This window comes from Phyllostomus hastatus, unplaced genomic scaffold, assembly GCF_019186645.2.
Source record: "Phyllostomus hastatus isolate PE091 unplaced genomic scaffold, TTU_PhHast_1.1 phas_scaffold_78, whole genome shotgun sequence".
In the NCBI taxonomy this organism is placed as follows: domain Eukaryota; kingdom Metazoa; phylum Chordata; class Mammalia; order Chiroptera; family Phyllostomidae; genus Phyllostomus; species Phyllostomus hastatus.
Genome location: NW_025334041.1, coordinates 39,073,046 through 39,096,062, shown reverse-complemented (window position 1 = coordinate 39,096,062; position 23,017 = coordinate 39,073,046). Strand labels below are relative to the sequence as shown.

General features: G+C 34.2%; 1 protein-coding gene across 5 annotated transcripts in view; it reads right to left on the bottom strand.

The window, feature by feature from the left end:
- Nucleotides 1-23,017, bottom strand: part of PCLO (piccolo presynaptic cytomatrix protein) — a 354,626-nt gene that overhangs the window by 51,461 nt on the left and 280,148 nt on the right. For 3 of the 5 annotated variants that reach the window (XM_045827052.1, XM_045827053.1, XM_045827057.1), the window contains 5 exons: nt 18,785-18,878; nt 18,027-18,098; nt 15,920-16,100; nt 14,139-14,333; nt 12,775-12,957 (listed from right to left, as the gene is read on the bottom strand). In XM_045827052.1, the coding sequence (XP_045683008.1) occupies nt 12,775-12,957; nt 14,139-14,333; nt 15,920-16,100; nt 18,027-18,098; nt 18,785-18,878 (725 nt within the window). The remainder of the gene's footprint in view (nt 1-12,774; nt 12,958-14,138; nt 14,334-15,919; nt 16,101-18,026; nt 18,099-18,784; nt 18,879-23,017) is intronic. The other 2 variants (XM_045827055.1, XM_045827056.1) reach the window with 2 other exon arrangements.

Here is a 23,017-nt window from a genome sequence, read left to right as displayed (position 1 = left end):
TAAGGAAAGACAGTTCTTTCATCTTATCTAGGTGAATAGGAATCTCTTTTGGAAAAGCCTTGCAAATGCTTTCATTCAAATGCAAACAAATGGCATTTTATAAGAATATAAAAAGAAAGAAAACTAAATCTATGGAACATTTACAGGTATTGGAATGTCTTATCTACCTAACATCTTTGCAAACAAAATTACATGTAAGGTTGAGTCCAAAGAAATTTTGGGTAGTTACAAACTAGGTAGCTAATTTAAATAAATATGGGTGTTTGGTATTATCTTAACAAAACATCTGGTGCTTGATTGAATTTTTAATTCTTAATCTGGTATGTAAATGTAGGGTAGAATCAGATAGCCTGACATTCAGTTTTTGAAAATAAATTCAATTAAAATGCAGAATGGACCTTCACTTTTTACCAGGCCATATCTATCATAGCATAACAGCCGGTCAAACTCTTCAGTTTGCTTCTAAAAGTCCTTTATCATCTGTTCCTTTCTGAATTTATCTCCCATCCATAATTCTTCATGTGCTTTCCCTGGAAGCCCACTGAAACCATTCAGCCTGACTCCCTTTAGTCTGGTTTTCCTTTACCTGAACTTGACTGAGGCTGTCTTTCCAATTTTGTTATGCTTCCTCTGTGCCTGTCACTTTTTCATATCGAAATGACACTTATCAGTAGAGGCCCTGCTTCCTGCACTTGCCTCATCTCACCAGTCAGAAGTGACTGCTCCTGTACCTGTGTTCTCAGCACAGGTCACGTATCTTTCCTTGACAATTACTGCTTTCATCTTTGATTGTAGTCATTATATTCATGTCATTGTTCAAAGAACAGCCTGTGTTTTCTCCAGTGCATCCTTCTTAAAAGCTTATCCTGGGACTATGCTACAGCAACATTTAATAAAATAATAATAATAAATTAATAATTGTTTCCCTTAACCAAACAGCTAATGCATCTAAATGACTTAGAAATATTCGTATTATCCAGCTGTGTGTTTTATAGAAATTACCAATTTGCCATCAAGGGCAGCTTTAGTCTGTCATACTATACAGAAAAATGTGATCATTCAACTAGATGTTTTGTTTTCCCCATCCCCACAAAAGTGGTAATTTAAAGTGTTTAATGGTAATACACTAAACATGAGAGCATAGCTTTGTGAACTTAAAAAAAGTTAGTAACAGACCATGGATATTATATACAAATATTTAGAGTGGAATGACAATAGAAAATGATACGTAGAGTAACATTCCACGGGAACCACAAGAAGGCGCCATTGCAGACACCAGTGCTTGTGTTAGTTCCACTTCTTGTCTTTGCATCTCTATGTTCTGAAGAAAATATTTTAAAACATTAAAACTAAATATGACTTTCCATAATTTTTAGATTTCAAAATCTAAATTTTAACAATTTAAAAATATTTTACCTCTGCACTCTTCCAACTCTTCATCAGAGTTCCAGAAATCATGGGCCTATCATGCGTGGATATGTATCTGTGTATCACACACGATGAATGTGTATTTTTCAGAAGGATAGAGGTTTATTTAACAATAGGGCATTTCTGGAGACTACTTTTTCATGCGTACTTTCTTTGTGGATTCTTATTTGTCCTGTCAAGTAAGTAAGCATATGATAGAATGATCATGCTCTGAGAGAGGGGGCCCCTGGTCCCTAGTGAATCATTTTTGTGACTCAATTATTGATGGGGCATTTCAGGTAAACAAATTTTATCTTCTGTGAGGCAATGTAATCTGCTTTAAATTATTTCTTGACCTCTTCATTTTCTCCCAATGATAGATAGTTAGACATCATTCTGTTGTATTACTCCACTGTGGCTAATCTTAATTAAACTTAATAGTGTGTCTTTGGCTGTACATCTGTCTTCAATTAGTTTGCTGTGTCTTTCTTCCCCCGGCCACTACGCTTGTACTTAAAAATGCAGAACTATCACTGTACCTACCACACGATGGCAGCGCTGTGCTCAAAATCCGCAGATCGGAATTGAAGACAACTTTACAATGTGGAACCATAGAAATTAAAAGCTGGTCAGGACTCCAGAGATAACCTGCTCCTGAGCCCTGTTTTCGCCTATAGAAAAACTAAGTCCTGGAAAGATTAAGTGACTTGTTTCAGTTTGCTCATTAATAAGGACAGAAAGAGAATCAAAACTAGAAAATCCTATCTACTTTTCTATCGCATCCAATTATGTCAGATAAAGTTTACGAGGTCTCTGCCTACCTCAAAATTCATGCTAGGAAAGTATAGAACCTTGCTGCCTGTGATATTCTGTCATTGGTTTTATATCCTTTGGTTCCACTCAAAACTACTGTCAAATATTTCAAGAATAACTTACATTGCAGGTAGCCTGCAATTTCCCAATCACTTGATTGATACAATTTTAATATTATACTCATAAGTACACTCTATAGGATTTAAGGTCAACTACTTGAAATTGAAAGAAATTGTTTAATAATTATTTTGTTTATTCCAATTGTTTAATGATAAAAATGAAATAACCATCCAACTATATTAGAAATTATGTATTTAGAGCATGCAGTATTTCTTTTTCTTTAGCCATCTTTAACTTTGCTGGTATTTACCTCTATCCCCTCACTGCCACTGCCTATCTTTCCCACTTTATCCATCAGTCAGCACCCTGTTGTTCCTGTTACTAAAGAGACTGCAGTTTTATCTCATTTGTTGATTTGAGTGTGTACCTGCAAATGAGTTTTAAGTTCCATGGTTAACAGCATTGTTTGGTAGATTTTCCCTTTAAATTATGTCCAGTAACTTTTTAAATATGTCCTATTGAAGTTCAGGGATATTACAAAGAGATGTGCATCTTGTAAGAATTTTAGAAGTTGTATATATGTGTATTTTCTAACTTAGTAGTTGTATATATTGTATATATGTGTATTTTCTAATTTGACCAGTATATTCATTATCCATTTTGGAAAGATTTAAAAGAAATCAGATACTAGAAAAATGGCAGAGGTAGTAGTGTTCACATACTCCCAAATTATACCTTTTCATAGATAAAAATATTGAGAACAGGTAACTCTGCCTTCTATATCAGTCATCTGTAAACTTTGGTATGTTGGGAGTGGCAGACAAAGAAAGTTGAAATATTTTGTAGAGGTTTTCACATGCTCCCCAAATACAAGTTTTCACAGATAAAAATATTGAAAATAGACAACTCTTGACTTCTAGGTCTTTTGTAAACTTTGGTATGTGGGGTTGGCAGACAAAGGAAGTTAAAATATTTTTTATTTGAAAAATTATTTGTTAAGAAAATCAAAGACATTAAAAACATAACAAAGCATGAGAAATGGAAAGTGAAGTATCTTTTTCCTTATAAAAATCAAAATGTCTTGCCTCAGCATATTCCTAATTCACATAGTAGCACTGTTCAGAGAGGGAGACAGGACCTCACTATTTCTACGTTACAGGAAAGGTGGCAAAGCTCTCAATCACGTTCACACTCTTTCCTCTCCATCCACACCGACTTTTTGATTAAATTGTTCATGAAATTCTAATGATCAGTTTAATAATCCATTTTTACCTATCAGTAATTCCCACGTATCCCACATGTTTCCTATTCACTCGTTCTTTGTCTCTCTAGGTAACAGACAGCTTCAATGATCACTCGGGGAACAGAAGTAATAGCATGCAACTTCAACATAATGGGTGTTTGGAAAAGAGAGTGAAGTGAGTTTAACTAATGACATGGTGGATAGGGGTTTCTCTTATGTAAATATATGTGATGGCTCAGTACACTGCAGCCCTTGCATTTACGCTATAATGTTGCCTTTTAGTTGTCTCTTCCTTGTTTAAGGTGTTTTTGGTTCTGAACTGGTTTGGAAGAAGTCATTTAAAGTAAATATAACTTACGTGGGATCAAAATTTTAGAGGAAAAAATGGAAAAAATGGTTGATTAAGACATTATTATAAATGAAAACTAAGAAGGTGAATACATTTTATCTTTCATAAATTTAGCTTAAACTCTACTACTGTCAAAATAAATAGAAGTAACAAAGAATTTATCAAGTATCAAGTTTTGGTACTTGTGCTGAAAGATGCAAGCACAACTGTTAACACAATAAAGGTTTTTGTCTTCAAAAAACTAGTAGTGTTTGAAATAAAAAACATTCAAGATCTACATCGTGTTCAAGGGCAACTATTGTCAACATTCATTTCATTTTCCTTTGAAGCAGAACTATCCTCTGTCTTGCAGTTCACTTGCAAAACATGTAGAATTATTTGAGTAATTATGAAAATAGATTTGAAAAATATTCCTACATTATTCTAAAAGGATAACTTAGATCATGAATACTTCAATAACAAAGATTGTCCTTAAATGGAACCCAAATAGTTTGATTCATAAAAAAATCCTGCTCAAAGAAAATATATTTCCAGTATAAATAAATGCAAATTACCGTATTTTTTGGATTATAAGATGCACTTTTTTAACCAAATTTTTTGTTTTAAAATTTTTCCCATTTTCCTCCTCTAAAAACTAGGTGTGTCTGGGGTCTGCACCATAAGATGCACCTAGGTTTTAAGGAGGAAAATAGGAAAAAAAATTTTGAAGCAAAAAATGTGGTAAAAAAGTGCATCTTGGAGTCTGAAAAATAAGGTAATAACAGTAGACTGACTTATGTGGCTAATACTACAACAAACAGTGAATGGTATTTTCACATCACTCAAATGTAGTCAATGGTTACAAAGAGGAGTTTAGACAGTTATCTGATAAAGACTTGTCCACCTGCATGGGGTTTAACTTCTCATTAATTTCATTAACTTCTCTGTCTTCCAAATAAATGATTTTCAAATACTTTGTCTCCTGTAGTTGATTATATCCTAGTGGACTGTGAAGACTATTAGCAAGAATCAGCCAGAACAAATAAAAATACAATTAATTATACTTCCAGATATTTCTAGACATGATTAAATTTGGTTGCATATAAACACGAGTCAATGCATTTTTCTCTTTATTCCCAGTTGAGGGTAGACAAACTCTCTCTCATTCTTCATAATTCTTCCCAGATACCTTTAATTGGTTATTCACTAAGAAATACTGGGATGAAAGTTTCACAGGGACAGCAATTTTGTCTATTTTGTATACTATAGTATTGTAACACTTTGAAGAGGTCTGGAACATAATATTCATTCATAAATAAATGTATATATGAATGTAATAAATGATGAACAATTAGCATAGGTAATTCTGATATTATTTTCTATAAATGATAAATACATATTTTATTTTTCTCTTTTTAGCTTTAATTATTTAAAAACATGCTAAATTATATACTTGAAAATTAGGGTCAAGACTTTGGTAAGAGGTAAAAACTTAATTTTTCCTCAAATTTGAATCAAAGTGATAACCTTTGGTTTTTCTATTGTTATTTCTACCAACACAGTTAATCTGTAGTATTAGATCCAGTAACATAGAGAATACAATAAAAAAACTTACAAAAGCCAAACAACTTATAAACAATTTTTTTCCAATAAATTTTACTTTAAGATAAGGACACATTAAACTTATTCTACTTTTATAATACTCTCTCTCACTCCACCTTAGTTTGGAAATAGCTCGATTAGCTGATAGGGAATTTACTAGTCAGATTTAAAAGTAAGAAAGAATGAATATGGACACATAATCATAATTTAACTAAACCCTTTATAAGAAAATATTTTGAATAAAAATATAAAATGAAGAATTGTTGTCAATAACTGTATTAAATGAGAAAGGAAAGAAGGGGTTATGAAATGCAATATAACAGATAAAAGGCATACAAAATTTAGAGACAAATATGATAATCATATCTTGGGAGAAACCTCTAATTATCCAATGTCTTGGCTCTTAGAAAAATTGTGATTGTGCATAGGTATAAATCAGTGTCGCTTAAACATTTTGATCTCACCTATAAGTGGAACCTAATCAACAAAACAAATAAGCAAGCAAAATATAACCAGAGACACTGAAATAAAGAACAAACTGACAGTGACCAGAGGGGTAGGGAAGGAGAGTAACGGGGGAACATAAGGGAAGGGCCATTAAGGAACACGTATGAAAGACCCATGGACAAAGGCAAAGGGGGTTGGTTCGAGGCTGGGAGGCATGGATGGTGGGGTAGGAGGGAGTGGTGGTGGGGAAATGGAGACTACTGTACTTGAACAACAATAAGAATAAGAAGAAAGAAAGAAAGAAAGAAAGAGAGAAGGGGAGGGAGGGAGGGAGGGAGGAAAAGACACAGATGGACTCCTTTGGCACTTTTAAAAATTATTGAATTTCCCAAAGAACTTTGAGTTATACCTACCAATATTTACCATATTAAAAAATTTGAAAGAAATTAAAAATAAACAATCAAGTACATTTTCCATTAGCCATTAAAGCAGTCCTGACATCTCATGTAAATGTAAGAAAATTCCACTGTACCCTTAAGAAAGAGTAAGAGTAAAAAAGGGAAATAACATCTTAATATTCTTAAGAAATTTTTGATCTTGTAAACCCCTAACTAGAGAGGTCAAGGACACTGTGAGAAATAGTGGTCTAGGCCTACAGTATAAAAATGAAGTATTAACTATGAAGCTGAGAAAAACAATTAGCACCAGGCTTTTATGACAGTCATCTGAAACCACTATATACATGAACACTTATTCCATGGTGTCTTTTATTTTTATACTAAAAACATCAAGTTGTTAGCTTTTCTTGAAAATATTTATTATTGATATTGTTATCCTTTTTAAATTTTTCAATCTTCAAAACTTATTCACTCCAGAACTTCAAAACTCCAGGAATATAAGATCTAAATAAAAAATTTTATGTATCATGATAATTGGCTTGTCTGTCCTTTCTTTGCTTTAAAAAGCTACTTTATGACATGCAGAGACCTAGAGTAAATAATGAGAAATGCTGGCATAAAATAATACAAATTCTCTCATAAAAGGAGTTTTCTACGCATAAAGTTTTTAAAAATTTCTTGTACATTAATAGTTGGATGGAGACAAAATAGTTATTTACATATATAGAAATTTGAATTATATGGTATAAAAAGTTCAATCATTGTTTACATATATAGAAATTTGAATAATATGCTATAAAAAGTCATTTTCTATATCTCTCTATATAGATTCTAAGTTCATTTTATAGAGTCAAATTAAAATATAATGTGACCGATATAATTTTAAAAAATGTAGTTTTGAGTTTGTAATGAAGAGAAGCCAATTTTCCTTTTCTTTCAAGAATATACCAGAAATTTTTTTTCTGCTGTCTTTCTTGTATGTTTAAAATTAGGGATTCATGCTTCTGACTTTTATCAAGGATTTTCTTCTCAAAACTTATGTCTTTGCTTGATTTGTAATATCAATATACTGATTAGTTCCTATTCAAATATCAATTTAACTAATTAAAATTTATCTTTGAGTATCTTAAAGATGAGATACTGAAGTATTAATGTATTAAGCCATGATTATATATCTATATTATTCGTATTTGTTCAAAATCTTGTATTTCTAGCATATGTTTTCATTTAAAACCCACACTTGTGGGCTCCTGAATAATTATTTATTTACACATTCCACACAGTAATGAAATAAAATGAAAAAAGGATAGTTTCCCAGTCTGCCTCAGGACACATGAAGATTCCTTTTATCCTACTCCATACCCATATGCCACCCCCTAAATTATCTTGTACAATGAAGAATGGGTGAAATGTCACAATTTTACATAATGTAATACATGTGGATGAAAAGTGGGAAAAATTAAGTAACTCGTGGATAGTTAGATATCTGGATTTAGGCAATACTGCTAAGTAGCCAGGTAATGCCTCTGGAATTCCTCTGCCTTAGGTAGCATTTCCCTGGTTCTATGATCCCTCCTACCCAGGCGACAATGTTCCCAGTCCCAGGATCATATTGTACTCTTTGTCCAGGCTCCCTCACTGTGTCCCCATCAGCTTCTCATGCTCCATGCTTCTTATTTCTTTTCGCCATTAGTGTTTACTTCTCTGTCTCATTTCCTCAGAGTTCTGCTCTCTGGTGGTAATTTCATAAATTAACTTTTTAAAAAAATAATTTTCTTAAGCCCAAAGTAAAATGAGTTGCATTTAAAAAATTAAGTTTAACTTTGTTAAAGACACATCATGAAAAATATTTAAGGAACTTCATCATGTTAAAATCAGGCCCTCCTCTTCTCAGATAATGTATTAACAGTCACATCCAATTACACAGGCCCACAGGTAGATCATTTGACTAAAGCACAGCAATACTGCAGACAACTTTGATATTTAGATGGGCCAACTGGTCTTGCTATTCATGTCAGATGAAATGAACACAGAAGCTGCCACTGTGAATCGGACACACGCTATGTGGATGGCTCCGTGCCGACCCAAGGCTACTACTGGAAAACAAAAATCTCCATTGATGGTAGGTCAGTGGATTCATGTTTGTGAATGGAGGTCCATAAACATAGATGGTGTCATATGGTCAGAGCTATTCATTCACTATCTGTCACTCTGCATGTAGAGCAGAGACAGTTCTGGCAATAACTGTGAGAAGACTAGAGAAAGAGTTGAAAATCATAATCACTCTAAGGAATGATGGTAGTAACTCTTGAACAAAACTTTCGAAAAACTGATCATTTTGCTTTTCACAGACACCAAAACAAAATGAAACAAAAACCTCATTTCCAGAGAAATTAGGCATAGAACTTTGAAAGCTGACACCCAATTTGATTCTCTCAGATTTTGTTTTATGTTTGCTGCGTTCAAATCATTACAGTTTCTATTTCAATTATATTAAACTATCCAGGGATTTTTTTAAGGTTTTCTTTTTTTTTTATGAACACATTAAAATGAGGAATATAAATCTGGTTTTATTAACCTGTTACAAATGTTACAGAAGACTTCACCTCACAACAAACTCATTCTGATTTCTCTTCTCCTTGATTTCTCTCTTGGACCCTCTCCATAAACAGGGAATGCAAAACTCCTTCTGACCAAAAGTGACCGTCTCTTTCCAGTTTGAAGAGAATGAGACACTGATTAGCTAACGCCTTTTGTAACAGTTCCCTCCATGCCCAGTGCCCGCCCTGTTTCCCAACCCAGCCACCCACTACCATTACCCAGGAGAGTGGCTCCCACAGAGTGATGGCTTAGTAAGAGTTCCCCAAGCAACATAAGAACATGAAGCTCTTCTTTGACAGGTGCCGCAATGAGCCTTACTGAAAGTGGAGTTTCCAGCAGCGGTCTGTAGAAGGAGCTTCAGGCCTGTCTCCTAAAACTCCGCCAGGCCAACAAACTGAAATCATAATCCCCGCCCAGATTCATCTTCCCACCTAACCTCACTGACCCATCCCAATAGCTCTAATTGCCCAGAGCAGGGGGCGACAATTTCTATTCACTCTGTGCTATTGGCTCAAAACTTGGCTCTAAAACTCACCAAAACTCTTAGGATCAAACAAAAATAGCTCAGGATTTTCAAACTGAAATTAAAATGTAATACATTGAATGTCAAATAAATTTACCAAGATTTTAAAAATGCCTCAATTTGTTTTCTTTTTTTTTTCAACCACTTTTAAAACTCTCTTCCCTGGTTGGTGTCACCTTCTGAAATGACAGGGCCTGCGTTCAACCAAAACAACTGGCTTGAAAAAACCATTTCCAGGGATTTCTAAATACAGAGAGTTGTTTCGGTGTCAGGGTGTTCTGGCACAATCTGTCTAATCTTTCCCCTCAGGTTTCCAGCCATGCAACTAAATCCCGGAGGGAAAGAAAAAGTTCTGTTTGGCTCACTCCATAATTATTGCCTGACCCATTATTTTATGCTACTTCAAGCAGAAATCTGCTGAAAAGCTCAGGAAAAAAAATTGAACAGCTCTTTGGGGACAATTTCGTCCCCCTTGACAGAAATGACTACAGATACTGACGCATCCCACTTGTGCAGTGAGAGGATTTTATGTTCTTGGTTTGTGGCAGTTTAATCATCAGCCTTCAGAAAAGAGGATCATGCAGGCAGAGGAAGTCTAAATTGTATTCTGCCATTATTTCTAGAAACCTCTAATCATTTGTTGGAACTTGAATAAGAAAAAAATAAGTAAATGACAGTTGTTTTTCTTGAAATCAGGGGAGTTTAATTTCAAGGAGCCAATGTATTTAAAAAACAAAGGCTTAGGCCTAGTAACAAGACAAGGGTTATGCTGCTGAATTTGAAAATTTCTAGCTGTGTGTTCTTCTATTCTAGTCCTCTCTCTTAATTGCTTGCTCAGAAAAATATCTGCAACAAATACATCATCTACTAGGTGCGATAACATGAGAAAATGGGTGACAAAACACTTTGTACGACGTGAAGAATTATTTCAATACAGAGCATTATTTTCAGAATGCAGATGGGATTATGTGAGCTTGACTGTGAGGATTAAAGTGGGAGACTTTATGTATTAAATGTATTAAAATTAATACTAATACTTATTCTGCAGTTAGTGAACAGGAACTTGATGACTGTATGTTTACGACTCTTACCACTTTTACTGTCTAAGTTTTGAACTCCTTATATGGCATTTTATATAAATTCTTTTAAAATTTTTAAAAGAACTTATTTATTTTTAGAGAGGGAAGGGAGGGAGAAAGAGAGAGAGAGAGAAACATCAATGTGCAGTTGCTGGGGGTCATGGCCTGCAACCCAGGCATGTGCCCTGACTGGGAATCAAACCTGCAATGCTTTGGTTCGAAGCCTGCGCTCAATCCACTGAGCTACGCCAGCCAGGGCCATTTTATATAAATTTTATCCTTTATTTGCCAATTAGTTGTTTGGCAAAATACATGGTTGAATTATATTCCTGGTAACTTTTTAGTAACTATATTTTAGAAAACAGGGCATTTGCATTATCATCTATTAGAATAAAATTAAACAAGAATCCATACTATGGCATCTTGATACTCTTTTGATTGTAATTTCAATATTTTGAGATTCAATCATAGCACCTTAAATGTATGAGTACTTATCCATCAGAGCATTATTTGTAAAAAGGGGATTAAAAACAATTTACTAAAATTTTAACAATAATATTTATTTAAAAAAACGGGCAAAATATTATACAGTAACTTAAATCATGATAATTAAACATAGAATGTGAAATAAAAGAAGCAATTGACTACTTTGATATTTATAATTACAAAATATTTGAAGGAAGAAAATGAATACCATTAACAAATCAACAAAACTTATTTGATGAAAAAAGGTGAGAGGAGGAATCTAAAGTACTTTTGGAAAGTACTAGTAAAGCTAACTAGAAAAGAGAATTTGTATTTTGGAGCTAATCTATAAATTGGGCACATTCAGAATTATGCTAACATTTAAGATAATTGTTTCCTTAGTTACCTGGCTAATTCAAGAAATGTCACAATGGTTTACCCTCCATACTGCCACATACATCTTCCACAGCCCCTAATGTCTAATTAGTTGGGACAAGAGTGTATTACATTTTTTAATTTTCTGAGAACACAGACAATTTCTATAGGATAGTACAAGGTTTGATTTTAATTTTGTGGAACTATCGATCCATAACATCAAGTATTTTAGGGTTGGAAGAGACCTAAGGGGCAAACATAGCTATCCTATTTTTTTCAACTTTATTTCATATATGGTTTTGAAGATAATTGTTATAACCACCCTTGTTTGAGTTTCGTCACTGGTAGTGGCACTCTTTCTCCAGGAAAATTCCACAAATGCTGTGTCATGTTAGGGACAGATATGAATTTGCTTCCTTTTCTGATCACAGCTACGGAATCAAGTTTAGATGCATCTCCAGGGAAAGAGCACATAGAATCTGTCTTTCTCTGTCCAGGAAACTGAGAAGATTGTGAAGTAGATCAGATGTGAGAAAGAAATAGTAGAAGCCTTGCCTAAGAGTAGCCCAACTCCATTATTTACTTACATGTTTATGTAAGCTCTGTATTCGGAAATAATTTTCTATCCATCTTATAATGTTTTTGACATGAAACTTTGGTCTGCTCCCCAAAGCTCTATCATTACAACTGTCACCAACAATGGAGCAGTAACTATAAATACTCTATTGCAAGGAATCAAATGAGAAAGCAAAAACTGACACACTCATTTTGAACTGCATCATATAACAATGGCTCAGAACCCAGTAGTTTATGAATGAAATAAAGATACTTTATTTATTACACAGGCACTTGGATATTCACATGCCCAACACGATACACTTGACAACTACGGAAACATGAGTGGAAAATGTCTGTTTGTAGGATAGAGAACTTTCACCATGGAAAGGTGAATGAGTGCATTAACAATTTTTCCTTTACTTTCCTCTAAGAATTTCCAAAATCCACTGAAATTTTTAAAAGTTACACTTGAAATGATATGTAACAAAAACTGATCTACATTATTAGCTGGTACACTAGCTTGAGAGCAGTTTAAAATTTTATCACAATGCAACATATTTATAGTCATGCTTGAACAGATTTGGTTAGTAGCATGCATTCCATTCTGTCATATGAATACCGTTAATCTATTTCCCAACAAAAGTCAAAAGATGCCCAGTGCATAGAAAAATACAAATCACTGTAGTCAGTATATTATGGGACTGATCTTGGGACTTACATGGTGATGATGAAGTCCTGAAATGCCATGCCCACAAAAGCACATTAAAAAGTGGATAAACATATTTTATCACACAATCTCTAAAAATTAAAAGATGAGGACTTTAAATTTGGGGAATGTTCTTGCTGTGTGCTTTGAACAGCGCCTTTCTGCTCACCTCCTTCTGTCTTGACTGGTCCATCAGACATCACCTTCCTGAGGGCTAGCTGGCTTTGGTCTTGGTTGCCATTGGCTGGTGGAGGCAGATTATCAGACTGAGTTCTTTGAATGGGGAGGACTCCTGCTATGCTGTGTCTGTGCTGCTTCCTGGCATGATTAGACTGACCGCTTTTATGTGCTGCTGTGGCAGTGTGGGTGAAATGGAAACCCAGAGTATGTATCCTCAGATGAAACCAGCTTAAATGTTAGTCATGCAAACAGAAGTGATCTTTTGCTCTATTGAAATAAGTTGTGTTTTCAAATGCCAAAATGACACCACATGCACAGCACTAAAGGGGGTTAAAACTGGCTGTTTCTTTGGAAATGATGACTTTGGAAGATTGGGGGAATGTGTTCATCTTTTTCCATTGTCTGGCTAGTGCCTCTTGGAAGTAACAGCACACCTACATTAGTGAAAATGTCTATGTAAGGTTTTATGTATCAATTGACTAAGTTTTCACAAGTTAAATGAAAATGCAGCAGTTAAGATGGGTCAATTTTTATGCTTTAAGTGACATTTGACTGTCAAAGGATTTCCAAAGGTTAGAAAAAAAATAACCTGTACGTTCTGTTATCATATACAAAGTATGATCCAACAGAATGGACCTGATTATGTTTCTCAATGAGGTTGTATTGCCTCATCACATATGCTTATATACACATTCATATTATATTCTTTCTTGATAATATAAGAAACATGATTTTCTTCATAGATTTCTTTTTCCAAAAGACTGTAAAGTTTCCCACATGGAAAATGACAATGTTTCACATGCATAATCTATTAATATTTTTAAGCTTACAATGGCTTTTCCCCCTAGGATCTAAAACTTGACTGTTGGTCATATTACTCTTCTGCCTCACATTTCTGAGTGTTTTTAGATGTGAGAATCTCATGGATAATCTGCTTTAAATACTTGTGTGTGTGCTGTGTGTGTGTGTGTATGTAATGCCTGGAAAACTGGAAGCCGCTGTGCTTGTAATTCCTATATTCTAAAGGATAGTTTAATGCACACAAAAAGGACACACGACATTGTTTGCCTGCAAACATCACAGACACGGCCACCAAATACCATGGGGCAGGTTGGACGGATGGTGGAGACAGAGTAGAAACAGCCAGTTTTACTGCACTCTATGTAAATTAAAAAAATCTAAAGAAGAAGGAGCATATTTATGTATTGATAGTTCTTACACAGACAGAGGGACAGAGAACAGAGTGAGCAGGGTGTGCCAAAAACAGAAAGCAAACAGGAAAGGACAGCAGAAAAGAAAGGCAACAGATGAACATTAAGCTGCCATGCTGAGGAATTTATTTGCGTCTTTTACTTGGTTGAAGGCGGAGTTGTTGCACAGCAGCTTCAGCAGCGGCTATAGCAGCCCCTGCGTCTTCCAGGTGGGTCTGAGTGACGCTGGTTTTGCTTTGGCTGCGAGATGGTCCATGAGAGCGGAGATGGCCTTCAGATGAGGATTTCGAGCTACCGGGACTACTATGGGATTTCTCAATGGTGGGAACCTGCATGTCTGGTTACAAAAGAGCAAAACATAAGTTAAAGTTTCCCCAGCATTTGTCCTGTCAAGCTTGGTCTCACATAATTTGAAATTGTCTTGAGATTTAAGTTAATCTGTTTCTTTAGTTCTTTTATGGGGCTGCTCACCATTCAGTAATATGATTAAATATTTGGGAAACAATTTTGAGGAGGAAAGGAAAATAGATAATAATGTTGAAAAGTTTAGGAAGAGGAATAAATTCTAACTAACTTCATGTGAATGAATATATTATAGTTTCACCAAGCGACTCTGCTAATTCTAAGAGGGACCAGGTAAGGCTTACATTGTCGCAGGAGGAGTTGTAAGTAGAAGTGTCATGAATTCTTGGATGAAGGTGTGTGGGTCGCTAGAACATATTAAAGGTGAAGACTGTAGAATCCTCACCTCAGGTAATTTTGAGAACATATATGTACATCCTAATAGTCACAGAGAGAGGTCTTTATACTAATGATCTTCCAGAATGTTAAACAGGCCAGAGTTGATCTGGCTTTGTGGAATCCATGAGTAATCTATAAAATTCATCCATAATAAAGCTATAGCACCCATTGTAGTCAGTGGTTTGTCATATCAGTTTAGTGGCCTACTGGACATGGATGGCCTCTGTTTTCTATTTCCCAGAACACTTGTCCTTATAATCCATTCCTTTCTAATAAGCAAAGGACCTCCTTTCAGTTGGATGTACTTTCTGACTAGGAAAGAAGGAAGCAATATTAGGTCCCATATAAAAATTTGTACTTCATACTTATAAACAGTTTAGCATATCAATGTAAGGTACTGCATGGTCATCTCATGCAGGCAGTAACTCAGTTTATGATCAAGATTAATGTTGTGTTGTAGGGTAATTGTAATGAACCTCCCAAAGGAAAAGCTCATTCAAATGGGAACGCTGTGCATATTTCCAAAAGCAATGTATGGTGACGATATTTTCAAAATACTATTTGTTTTTTAAAAAAGTCATAGAAATAGCTCAAGTCAAACATTTATGAAAAGTTTAAATAAATTTCAGCATACCAATTCGTTTGATGACAGGGAAAAATGTTTTTGATGTGGTAAGTAAAAAGGAGGAAGCAAACATATATAATCATACATTATATGTAATATGTAAGAATTAATATACCTATGAAAAACAAGTATTTCAACAATTTGAAGAAATATGTATAAATGATATGATGATATGTCTAGTCAATGAACTATTGAGGATTTTTATACTTTCTTTAAGAAACACCCCAATGCGTCTTATAAAATCATATTGTCATGGATTTTGAGAGCTGGAAAACAACCAATAGTTCATATATCTAAACCTACTCCATTTTACAGGCTGAAAAATGGGGAGTCAGCAAGGTGAAGATCACAAAGCCATAAACCTAATCATGGGCTGATCTGAGGCCACATCCCATTTCTCCTCATTCCATATCCATTATTCTTTGCCTTATATTATATTAAATATTTTCTAATAGAATTCAACCCACAAAATATATTCCATATACAGGCATACATACTGAAGAAGAAACTGAGTGAACAAAAAGATGAAAGCTTTTTCTACTTGAAATCTCTCCTACCCTTGGCTGGGTCAGGGAAGATCCCATGGCTCCTGCTTTTGATGACGGAGGGCTTCGGGGACTGCTGGCTGCTCTGAATGGAGTGGGACTTGCCGTGGTCGATGCTTTCTGTCTGCTCTTTGAGAGGATACCACCTAGGAGTGTTATCGAGGTGAGATGTGCTAGATAAATCAATCAATACCTGAAAAAAAGTACAGTGAAATCAATAAAATGTATAAGTTAAGCTGTTATAAATTACTTTTTTCTGTGATCTGAAATTTTTTCAAGGATATAAACCCAAGGATAGTGAGGCAGTTTTCCTCATATTTCTTCACTCATAATATTGGGCATAACGACTGATGCACACTAGATACTTAGTGAATGTTTGGTTAAATTCAACTATATAAAATCTTGGACTTCTAATTCAATTTTTTGGTGGTGATGTAAAAGGTAGAATGGAAAAATCAATCTCCCTATGAAACAAAGGTTTGTTAAATGGACACATTCTGGTCCTCAACTTGGCTAGCAGTTTTGAAGATTGATTTTAGTTATGAAGGTTAAAATAAAAAAAGAATAAGTAATTTGCAATTCCTAACTCATTCTATTTTAAAACATACTTTAGTACACATCTGAAATAGGGATATAACTAACAGTTTAGGATAAGAAAGCACTATGTCATGGCTTAATTGGTAGTATTTCCTCTTTCTTAGTGTTTCATCAATAATGGTGCGTTTTACAGTTGCTGGCCTCTTAGACTTAATGAGACAAAAAATGTGAACACCAGCACAATGAAGATATGGTCTAGGTTCACATAAATATATACGAACTGTAACGACTTCATTAAGCCAGTTTTCTGAAACAGGGCATTAAGTCAGATATAACTGTATCTTAGAATAGTCTTGCATAAGATACAGATTAGCCCAAGGGGCTGCACTAGCATGGAGCCTGCAGGTGAAGGTCAGATGGTCCAGTCTGTTGGAAAAGGAAGGTGCAGAGTCTCGGAGTCAACCAAGCCCTCATGTCACCCAGTCTAACACAAATACGTTCTGTTATCCCTATCAAAAGGACATCATATTTTCTAGGTGTTGCATCTTTTTGGAGATGATATTTTTAACAATAAGTTATAACTTCTGCTCTAAGCAAAGATCACTACATAAAATACATGTTTTTGAAATATGATAGATTAAAAATCACAGGATCAGGCCTACTTTACCAAATATCATATTTAGGTTAGATTCCTTGTGAATTTATAGAAAACTATTTTTATTGTTTTATCTTCCAGTTTCTTAAAATATTTTGAGAGATTTTTCTCTGGATACTTGAAAGAAATAAGAATGTAAAATGTCACAACAAGTCATCATACATGCAGTGAGAAACAGCAATTAAATAACCTGACAATGCCTTTTTAATAAGTCCAGTTCATTTTATAATATAATGAATTTATCTTAAATCTTTAACATACTCATTTGAATTCAAAGCATGATAAAAAAATTCAATAAAAAATCTGGAAAAAGCAATCCCATAAAAATCAAAAACAAAATGTAATATGTGAACCTAACTCTGTACTCAAGAGAGATTATTCCATGTAATTTTATTTTTATTTTATTTTTTTAAATTTCAATATATTTTATTGAGTATGCTATTACAGTGGTCCCATTTTTTCCTCCCCTTTATTCCCCTCTGTCTTGTAACACCATCCCACCAGCATCCCCCACCTTAGTTCATGCAATTTTAAAACACAGCACTTTGACTCTATATCCATCCCTAGTGGTGGGATATGTCCTAAGGACAAAAAAGAACTGCAAACATTTTTAAACACATTTAACATTTAAATCATAATGTTCATGGTGGTATTTGTACTGGAATTCTTAAGACTGTTGTGTGTACATTGTACAATAAAGCAAATGAGTAAAAAATCTTACAAATTAGTAAGTACATCAAGTGGCAAAGTAAAAACCATTTATTGAGTTATTCATCTACTCAAAAGATAACTAAAAATAAATTCTATCCACCAAAGGACTTTATGCAGAAGTGCTTATCTTATAAACTTAAAAGATATGCTTTGCATCAAGCGTTAATTGGTAGTTTACAACAACAGCAAATAAGGGAAAAGAAATCAAAGGCTCACCTCACCAAGAAAGTCATTGGAAGAAAATCTATCATAATCCCACACTGTCACCTCCAGTGTTTTCTTCTTGAGCTACAGGTCAAATCAAAAGGTCATTCACACCATTTCTTGCCATTAATTTTCATAACATTTATATTATAGACTCACCTATTTTTCACTTCCATGAGTCTTTCCCTTTATGTAAAAATATTTTAAATATTATCTACAACTATCCGGGCTTATATTTAATATTATGTAAAATGTCAATGGTTTTGTAGTTTAACCTAGTATAGTATCATGAGATCTTACTATTTTATAAATTTTACTAATTCCCTGTTAATCTACCCCCATCTTTAAAAGTAGAATTAAAATCTATAAATACTGTTTAAATACATGGGATTCATAGTTGCAAAACTGTCTAGGCTATTTAGATAAAGTATTTGAATTAAGAATTTTTTTGTTTCTGTAAATTCCCCCAAAACATAGTAGCACTGTGTTCTTTCTGCAGATAAATCTAACTTATCTTAAATCCAAAAATCTGTATTACAATTTATATTCAGCTTCACCTTTATAGTCAAATTAGAAATCTTCCAGAGGGCAAATAATAAAACTCATTTCACAAGACAACTCATTTGTAAATTATTTCCTGTGGATGTCATCTTCCTGTTCTAACTGTAGTCTTTTCTCTCTGAATTTAAGATCATAGTCCTTCAATAATTTTGTCATTAGTATTCTTATATCAGCTTAAATCTGTCACATAGGAAATAATCATTGCATACCTGTTCCATGGAGATACTTTTATAAATTACTGTTTGATTCCACTCAGGATTAAGACTTTTCTGAACATATTTAGTCCTTCTCTTGTACTCAGCACTGAATTGGAAGAAAAGAAAGAGTAACCTTGATTATTCACCTAAACTGATGACTTCATAGTCAACCTGAAGGGCATGCAGACATTTTAAGATGATATTTTGATCTGAATCACTATGCAATCATCTCATCATCCTCATGTCTCAAAACTTATTTTAAGTTACATGAACAACAAAAATTTTAAAATATGGTGGATGCCTTTAGGTTTATTTGCCCTAGAGTAGTTTTTCTGGAAAAAAAAACAAAACTAAACTAAAACCAAAAAACAAAAAACTGGTTTCAAGTGTTCTATTGATCCTATAATTTTAGAAATTTCCTCTTTCCTGAATGAAGGAGATAATTACGTGAACCGTATAGTAACATTAATAACTTCTTGCCTCATAAATAATAATTCAGTATTTAACTTTCCAATATTTTTGCAACTAATGATGTCAGCAAAACCAAGTAGTCTTTTAATTCATTTTTTCTATAAATACCATATAATCTCATCTATAAGTGGAACCAAATCAACAAAACAAATAAGCAAGCAAAGTATAACCAGAGATGTTGAAATAAAGGACAAACTGACAGTAACAGGGTGGGGGTGGGGCAAGGATAATGGGTTAAAGTAGGGGAAGGGCCATCAAGGAAAATGTACAAAGGACACATGGACAAAGCCAAAGGGGGTAGGTTCTAGGGTGGGAGGTAGTGTTGGGGTGAAAATGGAGACAACAGTACTTGAACAACAATAAAAAAATAACTTATTTCTACAACCTATCCTAATTAAGATTTATAGAGCATCTGTAGCTGGCATAAACTAGCTGATGCAGTTGGAATTATTGCTATCTGCTATGAGCCAATGGTGCCCACACAGACAAGGACTGTTGCTACACTCCCTGCCTTTTTCTGAAATTTCTGTCTAGGCTTATGTCTCAGGTCCTATGGGCATCAGAATCCTGAAAACCAACCTACTTCTCTGGGATTGTCATGAGCCTGGACTTCATAAGATACTTGTCTCTAAAGAGGGTGGATCCTGACCCCTGATCTGTAGTTCTGTTCAAAGCTATGAGACTACCTCTTGCTACATTACTGATCACAAGCATCAACACATCCTGGAATGCCTACTATATTCTCCAGACCCTAAAGTACCTATCCATTCTAGATAACACTTCTGAGAATAATACTCCAGTCCATGACCAACTTTTATCCTTTCTTCCTCTCTGGTTTTCTTTTCTTTTCCCTTCCTTTCCCTACCCTTTTCCTTCCCTCCTTCCTTCCCTCCTTCCTTCCCTCCTTCCTTCCTTCCTTCCTTCCTTCCTTCCTTCCTTCCTTCCTTCCTTCCTTCCTTCCTTCCTTCCCTCCCTCCCTCCCCCTCTCTCCCTCCCTCCCCTCTCTCTCTCTTTCTTTCCCAACTCTCTCGCTCTCTCTTTTTTTCTTTCATCAGCCATATGCAAGGGCAGTAATTCCCAACAGTGATTGTATATTGGGATCACTTAGGAATCTGCATTCCGAGGGTGGAAGGCAGGGCAGCCAGCACCACACCAACCTGTCACTCCCTGCACTCCAGGAGATTCTGCTTTATTTGGTCTGTGGTGAGATGAGCATCAGAATTGTTTAAATTTCCTGGGTAAATCTAATGTGTAGACAAGATAGAGAAGCACTAAACTTACATCTCCTAAGACCTCACCTTTCAGTCCTTGTGAACTGAATCCAATTTAAGAAATAAAGTAACCACACTCTTCTGACTTTTAACGAACTCATATGAATTTTCAAAAATAAGAACAGGATTTGACAATTTTGTCATCGCAAAAATTTTGTGGAAATGTTTATGCAGTGATTTAAAGAAACAGGTACTCTCATAGATTGCAGACAGAGTATAAATTTGTACATACACATTTTAGATAAACTTGTCAATATCTCGTGAAGTTTCAATTTAGTTAACCAAACACTCAAATAATTCCACTTGGACTTACTCCACTTCTACCCTAGAGAAATTCTCCCAACCATGCACAAGGAATCTTGTTCAAGAACATTCACCACAACATTGACTCTAATAGTACGCTAGCAAGATATTAAGTAAATATATTAAGATATAGTCATTCAGTGAAATAGTAAGCAGAAGTTAAAATGAGTAAAATATACCTTCACATATTAAGAAAGATGTATCTTAAAAAAATATTGAATTGAGCAAAAATTTACAGAAGGATTACTCTAGTTAAGTTATAATAAATTAAATTAAAATCATGTGGAATAATACTGTAAATTATCTATTCACAAATGTTTATATGTATAACAAACATTAATTTCATAAGTCTCTTAGGAATTATAGATATTAAATTCTATTTAGTGGTTTTCTCAGGTGGACAGAAGAATGGTTGCAGAGGGCTTAAGGAGTACCTGTAAAATGTCTTTTATCAAAAAGAAAATGTTAGGAGTTGATAACACTGTATAGCAATAGCACAGGTATCAGAGTCTCTCTTAATTTTCAGGAAGTTTAAAATATTTTATAATAAAGATGAAAATTAATAGAGTAAGCAATATCCCTTTATATTTTATGTTTTTCTTTTGTTGTTACAATTCCTGGCTATTCTTCTAGGCAGATAAGCTTAGAAAAAAAATGTGATACTATGAGTTTTGAAGTATTTGTTTCAGACTTTGATAACACATTGATAAGATTGTAGGAAAAATATATTAAAGATAGGTTCCTAATATAGTGAATAGCAGTAGTAAAATTAATTTTTCAAATTGTAAAAAATTAAATGCATAATTTGATAAAATGGAAATTAATGCCAAATGCAAATTCATGTACTTTCACTAAAATTCTAAATGTTAATATATATAACATTAGTCTGCATGATTGAAATGTGTTCAAAATTATTTATTAGTTATCATCTTTTCTTAAAAATATGAATTAATTTTTCAGATGTGTATTTTAGCCATTTTTCCTACTAATGCATTTAGCAAAAACAATTGAATGCCAACTCTGTATGAGGAACTGTGATTTTCTATCAACAGATATATATATAATTGTATTGACGTACCAGTATAAATATGATTCACACATGAAAAGCACTTTATAAAGTGAGCAAATCAAAATAACACTTACACTATAAAATAACAGCTAACACTTATTAAGTGCTTACTTTTTTCCCAGGCAGAGTTCTAAATACTTTTAATGTGTTAACTCATTTAATCCTAATAGCAATTCTATGACACAGGTATCATTTATTGTTCTATTTTATAGATTTTTTTAAAAAACTGAAGCTCTGAGAAATTAATGTACATTGGGAAGACTGCATCATTATTAATCAGTAGGCCCACGATTCAAGCACAGGGAAAGTGGCTGCTCTTAAACACACGTGATATGAACTCAATTGATTAGGCTCATCATAGAATGTGAATAACCCATCTATTTTCTTTTCTTTTTTTTAAGATTTTATTTATTTATTTTTAGAGAGGGAAGGGAGGGAGAAAGAGAGAAAGAAACATCAATGTGCAGTTGCTGGGGGCCATGGCCTGCAACCTAGGCATGTACCCTGACTGGGAATCGAACCTGCGATGCCTGGTTTGCAGCCCACGCTCAATCCACTGAGCTACACCAGCCAGGGCCCCATCTATTTTCTTAATTGCAGGCTTCATTAACTTAAGTGTCTAGTTTGTCTTCTCTCCCCTATAATTTAAATTTTTATATCAATTTAAATATATATACTTCCTATTTAAATACATATTTCATATAAATAAATTCCATATGATATGTATATATATAAAATATCATTAAATAATCAGGTAAGTTTTAGAGGTGCTTGAGGAAATTCTGAATGATATATCCTAAGAGTGCCACAGAATTAAGGATAATTACTATAAATATTTATTTTTCCCAGATACATTCAAATAACCGAAATCGTTTGGGGAAAATTTAGATGTTCACTTTAACAGAGTACCTTAATCTCATTAATGAGTTTGATTTTCCAATTCCCTCCAGACTCAAGGTATCCAGTGCCTTTAGGATTAATGGAGGTGAGCAAACCTTGCCCCTGAGCTCCCTCTACCATCCATGGTCATCCAGGGTGAACGCCAGTGACTTCCTTTGCAGTCATTTTGCACTTGAATTTCCTGACAGAGGATATGGCCAGACAAAAGTCATACATGGCCAGACAAAAGCA